We start from the raw sequence: 14,038 nt of genomic DNA, 5'->3' as shown, positions 1-14,038 counted from the left end.
AATTTGCAATTTTAATAAGCACCCAGGTGGTCCTGATCCTGCCCAGCTGTGGACCTCATTGTTAGGAAGCACTGTACTTGAGCAACAGGTACTTATGATATCAACTTACTTGTTTTTGGTAAAAGTACCCTCCATGAGAAAGGAGAACTTGTCTGCATTATTCAGCCCTATGTGCCTAGCATCTGAAAGCATATATGGAAGGAACAATGCAGGTCTCTCTGGGATACACCTAGTATTTGTGGAGCAATCTCTTCAATTAACAATTTTTCTCACCTAGCAACCTTATTTATTTTTTTGCTAATCCCATATTCCTAATTTATCCTCCATCCCCAACATGCTTCCCTTTAGGCAAAGTTGTTTTCTATATCTGTGCAAACAACTTTTATTTGTAGAATATCTCAAATGATCTCGATTTTCATGTTCTGGGGAATTTCTTGACATGGGTCCCCCCTTTTCTACTTAAACGTATATGTACAAACTCTTCACTCTACACACAAGACTCTAAACTCCTCCACCACGTATTTACAACCTTAGCCCGGGGGATGGACTCAAGAGGGAAACCACAGCCTGGCCAAGTGAGGCCTTTTTGGTCCCTTCCTAATGACCTGATAGCTACTGTGACTTTTAAGACTGAAATGAAGGTAGGCTCACCTGAGGCCAAGTGATTTGGAGCATTGCTGATATTCCCTGGCTCAGTGCACTCTTCCCGGTTTAGAAAAGCAAGAACCTTAAAAGCTAAGAGAAGAACAGCCATGAGCGCAATGGTCCCTTTTCTACATCATCACCCACAAACGCCCAGTCTTCCATCTCATTTCCAGCATTGGCAGGAGTCTCTACCAGCCTTCCACTGGCTGACTGCCCCCACCTCTTCATGAATTGCTCTGGCTGGTCTTAGGGACAATCCACCACCTGTCTCCTCTGCCCAAGAGCGCTACTGGGCCCATTCACACCGAGTGGACCGAGAAGAATCCGACCCCTACAGTGCTGGGTCTGAACAAATTTAAAAACCTAAAAAAGTGCTTATGGGGACCACGTCATTGACTCCCAAAAGTGCCTATAGAGAGGAGACAAGGGTGGCTGGATTTAGACTGAGTAAAATATTCAGGGTCACAAGAGCTATCAGGGCATGGGAGACCCCAAGAGGCTCTCCACCCAAGCAAGCAGGAGATCCCAAACATCAGAAACTTCAGTACCGGCCACGGGGGGTTGTTGGGCCAACTTCTTTTAAACAAAGAGGATCACGCCTTGGTGACAAGGGACTGGACTGGGGCTCTAGGGGGCCCCACAGCCACCTCTGCGGCTTCTGTGAAGCCGAGAGGCGGGGGCAGCCGGTCAGAGAGAAGCGAGTTCAGGGGCAGCGTGCTGACGAGGCGCTAAGGAAAACGAGGAAGCCGGGGCCGGACAAGACTGGCACGAAAAACTCGCCAGAACCTACCCTCTTCCCCTCCGAACCCCAAGAAGCACTCTCACAGCCCACACAGAACAGAGTGCTGGCGCCCACCGTACTTCTAGGCAGCGCATTTCGGTGGTCCAGGCGGAGCGACCTGACGTGACCCGAAGGGGCGGGCTTCTGGCCGTCACTTGGCCGTGACGTCACTAGTGGGCGCCGTAATGCAGCGCTAGGAGCTGGTGTTCTGCCCGTAGTCCAAATCCCCGATCGATCGGGAAAGACTCCTCGAGACAATGCAACTTGCAATAGGGGAATTTATTACTGACTCGAGCCAGGGCCTCCCGCCCTCACCAAGGGTGTGAGGACGAAAAGGCCCCGAGCCCCAGTTCTCTCGGGTATTTATTGGGTACAATTATTCAAACATACACAGTTGCGGGTAGTTGGCGCAAGCGGATTGGTTACACAGTTGCAAGGCCCAATCCTTCATGGGCTTTCAGCTTTCCCCTGATAGGTTCCCTTTTTATTACTAGGCACATGTTGATTGGCTGGCTCCAGGTGGCCTGATAATTATGTTACCCCAGGAAACCAGGCCTACTCCTAATCTAGGCTGCCTGTCATGGTGTTAGCCGTGACAGCCTCACATTTCCCCCCGTCTTTGTACTTTTTTAGAGGAATCTTCCTCTTCACCCTGTGAAATTGGCTGATATTGTTGTCTCAATACCATAATTTGGATGGTATTTAGGAGCTCCCTAATAAATGAGACCAGACGGTTTAAAATGCATGGACCAAAGGTCAGTAACAATATTAATATTATGAGTGGACCCAGGAGGGTGGAAATCAAAGTGGTCAACCAGGGGGAGCGCTGAAACCAAGATTCAAACCAGCCTTGTTGGGCTTCTCGTTCTCTCTTCCGCTGGGCTAGTCCCTCTCTTACTTTCTGGAGAGATTTTTGTACCACCCCTGAGTGGTGGATATAGAAACAGCATTCTTCCCCCAGTGCTGCACATAATCCTCCTTGTTGCAGAAACAACAAATCTAAACCTCTCCTATTCTGTAACACTCCTTCAGCTAAGGAGCTTAAGGATTCTTGGAGGTGTGAAATGGACTTCTCGAGTTGCTCAATATCCTCATCTATTGCAGCCCTTAGTTGATTATATTGTTTATCTTGCAATGTTAAGGCTGCGACCCCACTTCCCGTTCCTATAGCACCCAATAGGGCTGCCAAAGTCAGGGCAGTGGCTGGTTCTCGTTTTACCCTAATTTGACCCGATGGGTCTAACCTTGGTTGCAGTTCTTTCTTTGAGTAATAGTTTAGCCAGGGGATCAGGTGGACTAAGACACACAAATCTTGGGAGGCATTAAGTGCTGCCTCATGGGCACACAGGGTTAGTCCGGCGGAGCAAGCCCACCACCTGTTTTCTGGTGGAAGTACCCACTGGTGAGTAGAATTGGGGATACTTCCTTAGTTGGACATTTCTGGGAATTCGGGGGTGATTTTACCTGAATGAGGTCCTTGTCGGAGTTAGTGAGCCAATGGACTGTTCCCGTGGTTTCGCAACCCCAAGTGGCGCAATAAAAAGAGTCAACTCCCCCACATTTTTCAATTTGGTTCCGATCCCTTCCTCCCCCCGGGCAGACATAGACAGGCACCTGTTCATAATACTGTGGGCCTTTTCGCTCACAGTTACGGGTGAACAGACCGAAAGAGCCATGGGCAAAGAACTTGGTCAGTTGGTGGGGACCAAACCCATTACCGTCAGCCGCCAGCACGCACAAATCAAAGGTCAGTACTGGCCACCAGGTCTCTTTGGGGGCCACCTTGGAGCTCGAATTAAGCACTTCTCCAGTCTCAGGATTGTAGATCACCCAAGTCAGGTTAGCTGGCTGATGGGGGTTGTGGCTGGTTGCTCCTGGGCCGATGAAAACTGTTATCAGCAGGAGAGTTAAGAGGGCTCCCGTCGTACGAGTTTCAGTTTCAAAGGATTTGACGGGTGAGGTCTTGCCTCCCATTCTGCTTGTGCCTTCTCCTGTTCTTCTGGGGTGGCTTGTCGCACATGATTGCAGTGAACCCAGGGCCTGATCCCCTCGACCTTAACAGCAGTAGGAGCGGTAAGGAGAACAACATAAGGGCCTTTCCATCTAGGTTCTAATGCTTTAGATTGGTGTTGTTTTACCCAAACCCAATCACCTGGGCCAATATTATGTGAGGGGATTGTCCCCTTGCTTGGACCCTCGTGTATCTCTCGAATCAATTTCCAAACATGGCTGTGCACCTTACTTAATGCCATCAGTGTTTGCTGGAATTGTCCCAAGGTAGGGGGTGGTAGGTACTTTCCCTCGAATATAGGACACACAGGAGGGGGTCTTCCATACAGAATCTCAAAAGGGGAAAGATTCAGCTTATAAGGGGTGTTACACGCTCGAAAGAGCGCAAAGGGAAGGAGGGTCACCCAGTCCTTGCCAGTCTCTATTGTCAACTTTGTCAAAGTTTCTTTTAGGGTCTGATTCATTCTCTCAACCTGTCCTGAGCTCTGGGGATTATATTCACAATGTAACTTCCATTTTGTCCCCAGAGCTTGGGCCAGCCCTTGTACAATCTGGCTCACAAAGGCAGGTCCGTTATCAGAGTCCATAGTCACTGACAGCCCGTACCTAGGCACTATCTCCTCTAAGATCTTTTTAGCAACCACTGTTGCTGTCTCTCCCTTAGTGGGGAAGGCTTCTACCCACCCCAAGAAGGTAACTACCAGAACCAACAGATAGCGATACCCGTACTTGCCTGGCCTTACCTCAGTGAAATCTATCTCCCAGTGTTGCCCTGGCTCTTCCCCTCAGTATCTCGTTCCCGCGTGCTGCTTTTTCCCTGTTCTCATCAGCTGACACGCTTTGCAAGCCTGGATGATCTCTCGTACAGTTGCATTTTGTTGAGGGAACCTCAGGCAGGCCGTCTAGAGAAGTGTCAAGGTCTTTTTCTCTCCCAAGTGTGTAGTTGTGTGCAGGTGTTCACATAGGTGACGACCCAGGATGGCAGGCAATATCAGGTTGTTGTTTTGATCTCGGTACCATCCATCTTTGTCATCTTTCTGGAGGGTGGTATCCTCGTTGATCCAAACGAGGTCAGGGAGGGAATAGTCGGGGACTGGCGGCAGAGTCCCCATACCAGGAGGTGGAAGTCCCACGGCTAATATGGGGGCAGCGTAGTCCCGGCTGGCCGCTTCTCGAGCGGCCGCATCAGCAGCCCGATTGCCCCGTGCCCTAGGGTCTTCTCCTTTCTGGTGACCGGGGACATGTACAATTGCTACTGCCCGACGCAGTTGAACAGCTTTCAGGAGCCTGCGGATCTTGGGCAAATTCTTGACTTCTTTTCCCTCTGCTGTTCTAAATACCCCTTTCCTGATATATCGGACCTTGAATATGGACAGTGCTAAAAGCATATCGGCTGTCCGTAAAAATGGTGACTCTCTTCCCTTTTGCTTGTTCTACAGCCTGTATTAGGGCAATCAATTCTGCTTTTTGCGCAGACATGTTTGGGGGAAGTGTCTCAGCCCATATTGTCTGTCCTGAATCATCAACTATAGCGGCTCCCGCCTCCCTTTTCCATCTTTTACATAGCTGCTCCCATCAGTGAACCATACTAGCTCACTGTTGTTTAGCGGCACATCAGTTAAGTCTTTTCGAGCCGCCAGGGCCTCAGCCAGTATCTCACTGCAATTATGGAGAGGGTGGTCCTTCTCTGGGTTAGGTAGGAGCGTGGCTGGATTCAGGAAGCAAGGGGTCTGAAAACGCACCCGTTGGGCATCAAGCAGCAAGGCCTGATAATGTGTCAAACGGGCATTGGAGATCCACTTACCCGGCGGCTGCTTTAAAACCCCTTCGATGGCATGGGGGGTGTTCCAAGGGGATTGGCACCGCTTGAGAATTCCGGCATCCATGAGCTGTCGAATGTGGGGAGTGATCCCCCGCTGAGCCTCCTGGCTCATAGGGTATTGCCTCACCCTCACAGGAGTCACCTCAGCTTTTAGTTCAATGACGATCGGATATCTCTGTTTAGCCAGTCCCATTCCTGCTGTTTCTGCCCATGCCAATGGGTATTTGTGGACCCACGGTTGTATATCTGGTGCTATAACCTCTGAAGGCTTAGGCACAAAAAGTCTGTATTCATCTCTTAAAGCTAGAGACAAGACATGTATCGGCTGTCCAAGTCCATCCGTGACTGACATTCCCCCAGGGTCAAAATGGATCTGAGCATTAACTTTAGTCAACAAGTCCTGTCCAAGTAGAGGGGCTGGGCATTCTGGTATCACCAAAAACGAATGGGACACCTGGTGGGTCCCCAGATTTACTCTCTGTTCCGTGGTCCAACAATATCGTTTTGTCTCCGTGGCTGCCTGCACCAAGCTGGTTTTCTTAGATATTGGTTCCAGTTTTTTCTTTAAAACAGAGTGCTGGGCGCCAGTGTCCACCATGAAGCCAACAGGTTTCCCCTCCACATGTATGGTTACCCAGGACTCGGGGAGGGGTGCCGAGTCTTGACTCCCCTAGTCACTTCTTCCCCCGCATATAGAACTCGAGTTCCAGGGGAAATTCTCTCTGGGTTGTTCCTCTCTTCGGGTCCCTCTTAGGGCACTCATTTTTCCAGTGCCCCCGTTCTTTGCAGTAAGAGCACTGATCTTTCTTTAGAGCCTGCCTTTTTGGTCTCTCTTTTTCTCCCGTCTGGGGGCCCCTAGGCTCCCTCAATTCTGTTCCGACCTTCATCCCTGCAAAAAGAATCTTGGCTAGCTCCCTCTGGTTCTTCCGGTTTTCCTTCGCCCTATGTTCCCTATCTTCCTTTCTGATCTTCTCAGCTAATTCCCTTTCCTCCCGACGAAGTCGTTCCTCCCTTTCTTCTGGGGTCTCCCTATTATTAAATACCTTTTCAGCTGCTTTCAGTAAGTCTTGTATTGTCTGTTCGCCTAACCCCTCTATCTTTTGTAATCTCCTCCTAATATCTGGGGCTGCCTGATTCACAAACGCTAGTAGAACTACAGTGCGTGATTCCTCAGCCTGGGGGTCCATAGATGTATATTGCCTAAAGGCATCCATTAGCCTTTCTAGGAAGGCTGACGGGCTCTCAGTGGGCTCTTGGCCTACAAATTTACCTTTGCCAAATTTGTCGGCTTCCTAACTGCGGCTCGCAGGCCAGTCATTAGAGTCTGGCGGTACACTTGGAGATGCTACCTACCTTCCACTCGCTCAAAATCCCAGTTAGGCCACAACAGAGGAAACCCTTCGTCCACGAGATGAGGCTGGGCGGTTGGTCTCCCGTCGACCCCCAGGACCCGTTTCCACGCCTCTGCCAGGATTCGCTCCCGTTCTTCCGTGGTGAAGAGCACCTGCAACAGCTGCTGGCAATCATCCCAGGTGGGGTTATGAGTGAACAAAATGGAATCTAAGAGGTCAATGAGGCCTTGGGGTTTCTCTGGAAAAGGAGGATTTTGGGTTTTCCAATTATACAGATCACTCGTGGAAAAGGGCCAGTACTGATAGGTTCGCTCTCCGTCCGGGTTAGCTGGTCCCACTCGGACGGGGAGTGCCTGTACAGTAGATGAGGGTAACTCTGGGTCCCCATGATCCTGCTCACCCCTATTTCCTCTATTTTTCTCCAGGGTCGGGGTTCCCTTATCCCTTCTGATTCATCGGCGGGGGGGGGGGGGGGGGGGGCTCCTCCCCCCGGGGGAACCTGCAATGGAGGAGGGGCATATGGCTGGGGCCTAATTTCCGTCTCCAAGTCAATCAGGTTCGGGTATGAGGATTCCTGCAAGACCGGTTTTGGGCCCTTGTTCTTCTCGGCTTCCTCTGGGGGAGTGGGGGTTTCCATAACCAGGGCCTGTACATTAGGAGAATCAGGTAGTTTGTGAACAAAAGGTTTTAACCATTTGGGCGGATCTTTTACTAGATCTTGCCAGATCATAATATATGGGATTTGGTCCAGGTGGCCCCAGGAATCAGGAGCCATAATTTTTTCTTTCACCGCCCAAATAATAGAAGGTTGAAAAGTTCCCTCTGGAGGCCATCCAACTTGGAAGGTGGGCCATTCTGCGGAACAAAAGGTTATTAATTTACTCTTTTTAACCAGTAGCGACAGATCATACACTCTAGCCTTGACATCCGAGAAATGATCAGTCATGAGAGAGAGTGGGGTGGATTCTCCTTGCCCCCATGGTCAAAGAATAAATGGTAGGGAAGAGAGAGAATCACTGAGAACGACCACCAAAAAATCCTACCTGGAGTGGTGGCGGCCAAGAGGTTGGGCTTATGGTATGCTTTTGGAACTGCTTATGTGCCTGCGTTGTTGCACAGAAGTTTTCTTGCTGGAGGCGGGCACCCTAGAGGTTTCTAGCCCGTTCCGTGACCCCCTTATCCTTTCACAGGAGTCTTCCAGTGGCAGGCGCCCTATTGGCTCTTAAATGCCTGTCCCGTGCCCACACAGAAGGGTTTTTATTTGGCCAGGTTCTCGGTTTAGAGTACGAGAAAGAAAGAAAGGAGTTTCACCCTCTCGGGCTCCCATTACTGGGGCTGACTTGTTGGGAGGCCTTCAGAATCCGCCAGAGAGTAGCCCTGGCCGGGACTTGTCAGTTGCCCCGATAACTGTCTGTCTGTTCACTGAAAATCTCACAAACAGAAATGAGGCTCCAAGGCTTTATAGGAGGAAGTAGACAACGACACACCAGAGAACAATGAGACAGGAGACAATGCTGGCAGTTATACAGACGCAAAAGTCATAGAAAAACACATAGGCAGACACACATCAGCCGACAACACAGAACTGGGGGGCGGGACCCCCTGAGTCTCCCTATCCTCTGGAACAAGGGTCACCTTACCGAATGGTGTCCACCGTTCTCCAGATTCGGGCTTAGGAGAGGAGGTCTCCTTCCCGCAGAGCCTGCTGCCTTCCAGCATGCTCGCTGGCCTCGGCCTTACGTCAGCCGGAACGGCCAATCTGTTCCCTTATGGAAAGCTTTCCCTCATGCCAGACACCTTCCTGCCTTCTAGCAGGGCCTCGGATTTACACTGGACTTTCCAGACCTGCCTTAGCACCGGTGCTATTACCTGTCCTTTTCCCCCTTTGTTCCAAAGAGCGTTCTTCCCTGGTCAAGGGATCCCGGACGAGCCCCCAAATGTTCTGCCCGTAGTCCAAATCCCCGATTGAGAAAGAAGACTCCTCGAGACAATGCAACTTGCAATAGGGGAATTTATTACTGACTCGAGCCAGGGCCTCCCGCCCTCACCAAGGGTGTGAGGACGAAAAGGCCCCGAGCCCCAGTTCTCTCGGGTATTTATTGGGTACAATTATTCAAACATACACAGTTGCGGGTAGTTGGCGCAAGTGGATTGGTTACACAGTTGCAAGGCAATTTCTGTTGGCCCAATCCTTTGTGGGCTTTCAGCTTTCCCCTGATAAGTTCCCTTTTTCTTGCTAGGTACATGTTGATTGGCTGGCTCCAGGTGGCCTGATAATTATGTTACCCCGGGAAACCGGGCCTACTCCTAATCTAGGCTTCCTGTCATGGTGTTAGCCGTGACAGCCTCACACTGGTCCATCCACCCTTGTGCTCCAAAGGCTGAGCCAATTAGGGGCAGCACTGTTGACCCCTTAATCTACTTAGATCTCCGCCTCTGGGCTCAGGTGGGGCCGCAGTTAACGGACAGCTTCATCAGCTGTTTGCCTCATTTTCTTTGTGGGTCATCTGGAGCTTGGGCTGTGCATTTTGGGGAGAGTGACTCTTGCTGTGTCATCTCTCAGAGGCCCACGCCAGGGAGCCTGCTTGTGTCCTAGGCTGGGCAGCCCTTAGGAAAACCATGGTTTCCACCTTTTTAAAGCCCTCTCCCTTCCTAGGACCTAGACGTGTGTGGGACGTTTTAGGATAGAACTAGACCCCCTCATATTTGGACAACGGTGTACCAGTCCACCAGGCTCATCTGTCCATGGGATTCTCCAGGCAAGAACACTGAAGTGAGTAGCCATTTGCTCCTCAAGGGGGATCTTCCAGACCCAGGGATCAAACCTGCATCTCCTGCATTTGCAGGCTGATTCTTCACCACTGATCTGCCTGGGAATCCGGTTCAAACTGCTGAATGGTTTCAGTCCTGAGGACTACCCAGGGTTCTCTGGTCTATGCCAATTGTGGTCACCATTCAAGATAACTGAGGTACATTGCTCCAAACGTGCCCAGGCAACCTAGGTCCTGTGTCCACACCACTATGGGATAATTGGAAATGGGAAGAGTAGTGCCCACCATTTCAGTGGCCAAATGTTTATGGGTTGAGAGCATCAACTAGCTAGTTCCAGAAACCCTGTGGTAAAAAAAAAAAAAAAGAAAAGAAACCTGGCGATACCATTTAATAACTGGGGGATCAGCAGCAAGTTGCTTTGCCTGTTTCATTGTCTGTTATATGGGTATGATGGGGGTACCCCCCCCCCACAAAGGGCTGTTAATAATAAATGAAGGTTAATAATTAAATGAATTCACAGATTGGCAAAGTATTTACGGTGGTGCCTGGCACCAAATAAGTCCTTGAGAGTTTTTTCTGTTTTATAACTGTGTTGTTTTTAGAGATACAAGTCCTGCTGGGGCTCCAGCCTGTAGCACAGTTTAGGGAAACAGTGATTAGCATTTATGCTTAGAGCCCTTTCCCTCCATATAACTGTATGTGTGTTCCAGGCTCAACTTGGAGAAATTCAGCACCACTATCCAGAAAGGTTTAATTACAAAGGCACCTTCAGTTAGTGCAACTACATGACAGAGGCCCTGAATAGAAACTGAAACAGGAATGGCTTCTCTTCTGTAACCACAGGTATTGCACTATCAGGGACTTCTCCTCTGCTGTTTCAAATGCCACATGATGGGACCTTTTGTGCTCAGCTGTTCGGTCATGTCTGACTCTTTGCGACCCTTGGATTTAGCCCGCCAGGTTCCTCTGTCCACGGGATTCTCCAGGCAAGAATACTAGAGTGGGCTGCCGTTTCCTCCTCCAGGGAATCTTCTCAACCCAGGGATCAAACCCATGTCTCTTATTTCTCCTGCACTGGCACACAGATTCTTTACCACTAATGCCACCTAGGAAGCCCCATGATGGGGGCCTTTCACACACTGTATACTCAAATTCTCCTGCAATTAAGCATCTGCTTCACATTGCTCCAGCCCAGCTCCCCTTTTGTAATTACACATATAGATACTGAAACCAAACAGAAACAGCTAGATAGCAACAGCAATCCAAAAGGAAAAACTAATATGTTTGAAAACATATGAATTTGTTGCAATCAATTCATATTCATTGTTGTGTTGCACCAGACACTTAAACGGCCTTTGTATAATAACTAAGATTTATGAGATCTTAATATGTGCTAGAAACTATGCTAAGGCTTTATAAGCATCATTGCTTTTCATCTTCATTTCTTAGGTAGGTACTGTTATGTTCCCCATTTTACAAGTGAGAATACTGAACCTCAAGAAGTTTAGATGTAATATGAGGCCACAGAGCTAGAAAAGCCTATTAACCAACATCTGTACAGTTTCTCCTGGGAGCTGAAAAGCATTTTCAACACCATGGAAACATGACAGAGAATTCCCGGCCCCCCAGCCCACAGCCTCTGCTGCACTGCTCAGTCCTCCTGTGTCTCCCCAGCAGTTGTCTGAACTGCCTGATGTCATGGTGTTTGCAGTCCTCCTGTCCCTCCTAGATTCATGCTCTACTCATCCTACTATGCCAACGGTGTCTTCCAAAATCTCCTAAATCCCACGGCCCCCAAAGATAGGTGTGAATAATTGGCACAGGAGACCTACCTGTTTGTAGACTTTGTCTGTAGAAACTGATGTGGGTTTCTAGCCCCCACATTACTACATTACCCCTATGATGGTTTGGCCTCAGGCCAAACAACAGGGAGGGACCACAGCCTTACCCATCAACAAAAAATTGGATTAAAGATTTACTGAGGATGGCCCCGCCCATCAGAACAAGACCCAGATTCCCACACAGCCAGTCTCTCCCATCAGGAAGCTCCTACAAGCCTCTTACACTTCTTCATCAGAGGGCAGAAAGAATGGAAACCACAATTACAGAAAACTAACCAGACTTATCACATGAATCACAGCCATGTCTAACTCGATGAAACTATGAGCCATGCTGTGTAGGGCCACCAAGACATCATGGTGGAGAGTTCTGACCAAACATGGTCCACTAGAGAAAGAAATGGCAAACCACTACATATGCTTGTCTTGAGAACCCCGTGAACAGTATGAAAAGGCAAAACGATAGGACACTGAAAGATGAACTCCCCAGGTCAGTAGGTGCCCAATATTCTACTGGAGAACAGTGGAGAAATAACTTCAAAAAGAATAAAGAGATGGAGTCAAAGCAGAACAACTCCCAGCTGTGCATGTGACTGCTGAGGGAAGTAAAGTCTGATGCTGTAAAGAACAGTATTGCACAGGAACCTGGAATGTCAGGTCCATGAAAGAAAAAGTGAGAGTGAAGTCGCTCAGTCATGTCCGTCTCTTTGCAACCCCATGGACTGCAGCCTACCAGGCTTCTCTGTCCATGGGATTTTCCAGGCAAGAGTACTGGAGTGTGTTGCCATTTCCTTCTCCAGGGGATCTTCCTGACCCAGGGATTGAACCCGGGTCTCCCGCATTGCAGTCAGACGTTTTACCATCTGAGCCACCATGAATCAAGGTAAACTGGAAGTGATCAAACAGGAGGTGGCAAGAATGGACATCAACATTTTAGCAATCAGTGAACTAAAGTGGACCAGAATGGGTGAATTTAACTCAGATGACCATTATAGCTACTACTGTGGGCAAGAATCCCTTAGAAGAAATGGAGTAGCCCTCATAGTCAGCAAAAAAAAGTCTGAAATGCAGTACTTGGATGTATCTCAGAAATGACAGAATGATCTCTGTTAATTTCCAAGGCAAACCATCCAATATCACAGTAATCCAAGTCTGTGCTCCAACAACAAATGCCAAAGAAGCTGATTTTGAACAGTTCTATGATGACCTACAAGACCTTCTAGAACTAATACCACCACCCCCCCAAAAAAAAACCACATCCTTTTCATCATAGGGGACTGGAATACAAAAATAGGAAAGTCAAGAGATACACGGAGTAGCAGGCAAGTTTGGCCTTGGAGTAAAATATGAAGCAGGGGAAAGGTTAACAAGAGTTTTGCCAAGAGAACACACTGGTCATAGCAAACACCCTCTTCCAACAACACAAGAGAAGACTCTACACATGGACATCACCAGGTGGTCAATACCAAAATCAGATTGATTATATTCTTTGCAGCTGAAGATGGAGACGCTCTATACAGTCAGCAAAAACAAGACCAGGAGCTGACTGTGGCTCAGATCATGCACTCCTTATTGCAAAATTCAGACTTAAATTGAAGAAAGTAGGGAAAACAAACCACTAGACCATTCAGGTATGACTTAAGTCAAATCCCATGAAATTATACAGTGGAAGTGAGAAATAGATTCAAGGAGTTAGATCTGATAGACAGAGTGCCTGAAGAACTATAGAAGGAGGTTCATGACACTGTATACAAGGTGGCGATCAAAACCACGCCCAAGAAAAAGAAATCAAAAAGGGAAAATGGTTGTCTGAGGAGGCCTTACAAATAGCTGAGAAAAGAAGAGACACGAAAGGTAAAGGAGAAAAGGAAATATATACCCATGTGAATGCAGAGTTCCAAAGAATAGCAAGGAGAGATAAGAAAGCCTTCTTCAGGGATCAATGCAAAGAAATAGAGGAAAATGATAGACTGGGAAAGACTAGAGATCTCTTCAAGAAAATTAGAGATACCAAGGGAACATTTCATGCAAAGATGGGCACAACAAAGGACAGAAACAGTATGGACATAACAGAAGGAGAAGACATTAAGAAGAGGTGGTAAGAATTCACAAAACTGTACAAAAAAGGTCTTAATAACCCAGATAACCATGATGGTGTGATCACTCACTTAGAGCCAGACATTCTGGAATGTGAAGTCAAATGGGCCTTAGGAAGCATCACTATGAACAAGGCTAGTGGAGGTGTTGGAATTTCAGCTGAGCTATTTCAAATCCTAAAAGATGATGCTGTGAAAGTGCTGCACTCAATATGCCAGTGAATTTGGAAAATTCAGCAGTGGCCATAGGACTGGAAAAGGTCAGTTTTCATTCTAATCCTAAAGAAAGGCAATGCCAAAGAATGTTCAAACTACCACACAAGTGTACTCATCCCACATGCTACCAAAGTAATGCTCAAAATGCTCCAAGCTAGGCTTCAACAGCACGTGAACCAAGAACTTCCAGATGTTCAAGCTGGATTTAGAAAAGGCAAAAGAACTGGAGATCAAATTGCCAACATGTGTTGGACCATTGAAAAAGTGAGAGAATTCCAGAAAAACATCTACTTTATTGATTATGCCAAAGCCTTTGACTGAGTGGATCACAACAAACTGGAAAATTTTTAAAGAGATGGGAATAGCAGACCACCTGAGAAATCTGTATGCAGGTCAAGAAGCAACAGTTACAATTGGACATGGAAAAATTGTCTGGTTCAAAACTGGGAAAGGAGTACGTCAAGGCTGTATACTGTCACCCTGCTTATTTAACTTATATGCTGAGT

The 14,038-nt window shown here is 48.1% G+C and overlaps 1 protein-coding gene across 6 annotated transcripts in view; it reads right to left on the bottom strand.

The window, feature by feature from the left end:
• LOC136166595 (zinc finger protein 621-like) overlaps positions 1 to 6,865 on the bottom strand; it is a 28,257-nt gene extending 21,392 nt beyond the window's left edge. The window contains exons 1-3 of one of the 6 annotated variants that reach the window (XM_065933087.1): positions 6,612 to 6,865; positions 1,436 to 3,480; positions 652 to 735 (exon numbers count right to left, since the gene is read on the bottom strand). In XM_065933087.1, coding sequence (XP_065789159.1) covers positions 652 to 675 — 24 coding nt within the window. In that variant the 5' untranslated portion in view covers positions 676 to 735; positions 1,436 to 3,480; positions 6,612 to 6,865. Of the gene's footprint in view, positions 1 to 651; positions 736 to 1,193; positions 1,398 to 1,435; positions 5,584 to 6,611 lie in introns of those variants that run through there. The other 5 variants (XM_065933086.1, XM_065933088.1, XM_065933089.1 and 2 more) reach the window with 5 other exon arrangements.
• Positions 6,866 to 14,038: the final 7,173 nt, after the last annotated feature.

This window comes from Muntiacus reevesi, chromosome 4 (genome assembly GCF_963930625.1).
Source record: "Muntiacus reevesi chromosome 4, mMunRee1.1, whole genome shotgun sequence".
NCBI lineage: Eukaryota > Metazoa > Chordata > Mammalia > Artiodactyla > Cervidae > Muntiacus > Muntiacus reevesi.
Note: the sequence above shows the minus strand (reverse complement) of the source record. Positions and strands in the feature narration are given on the sequence as shown.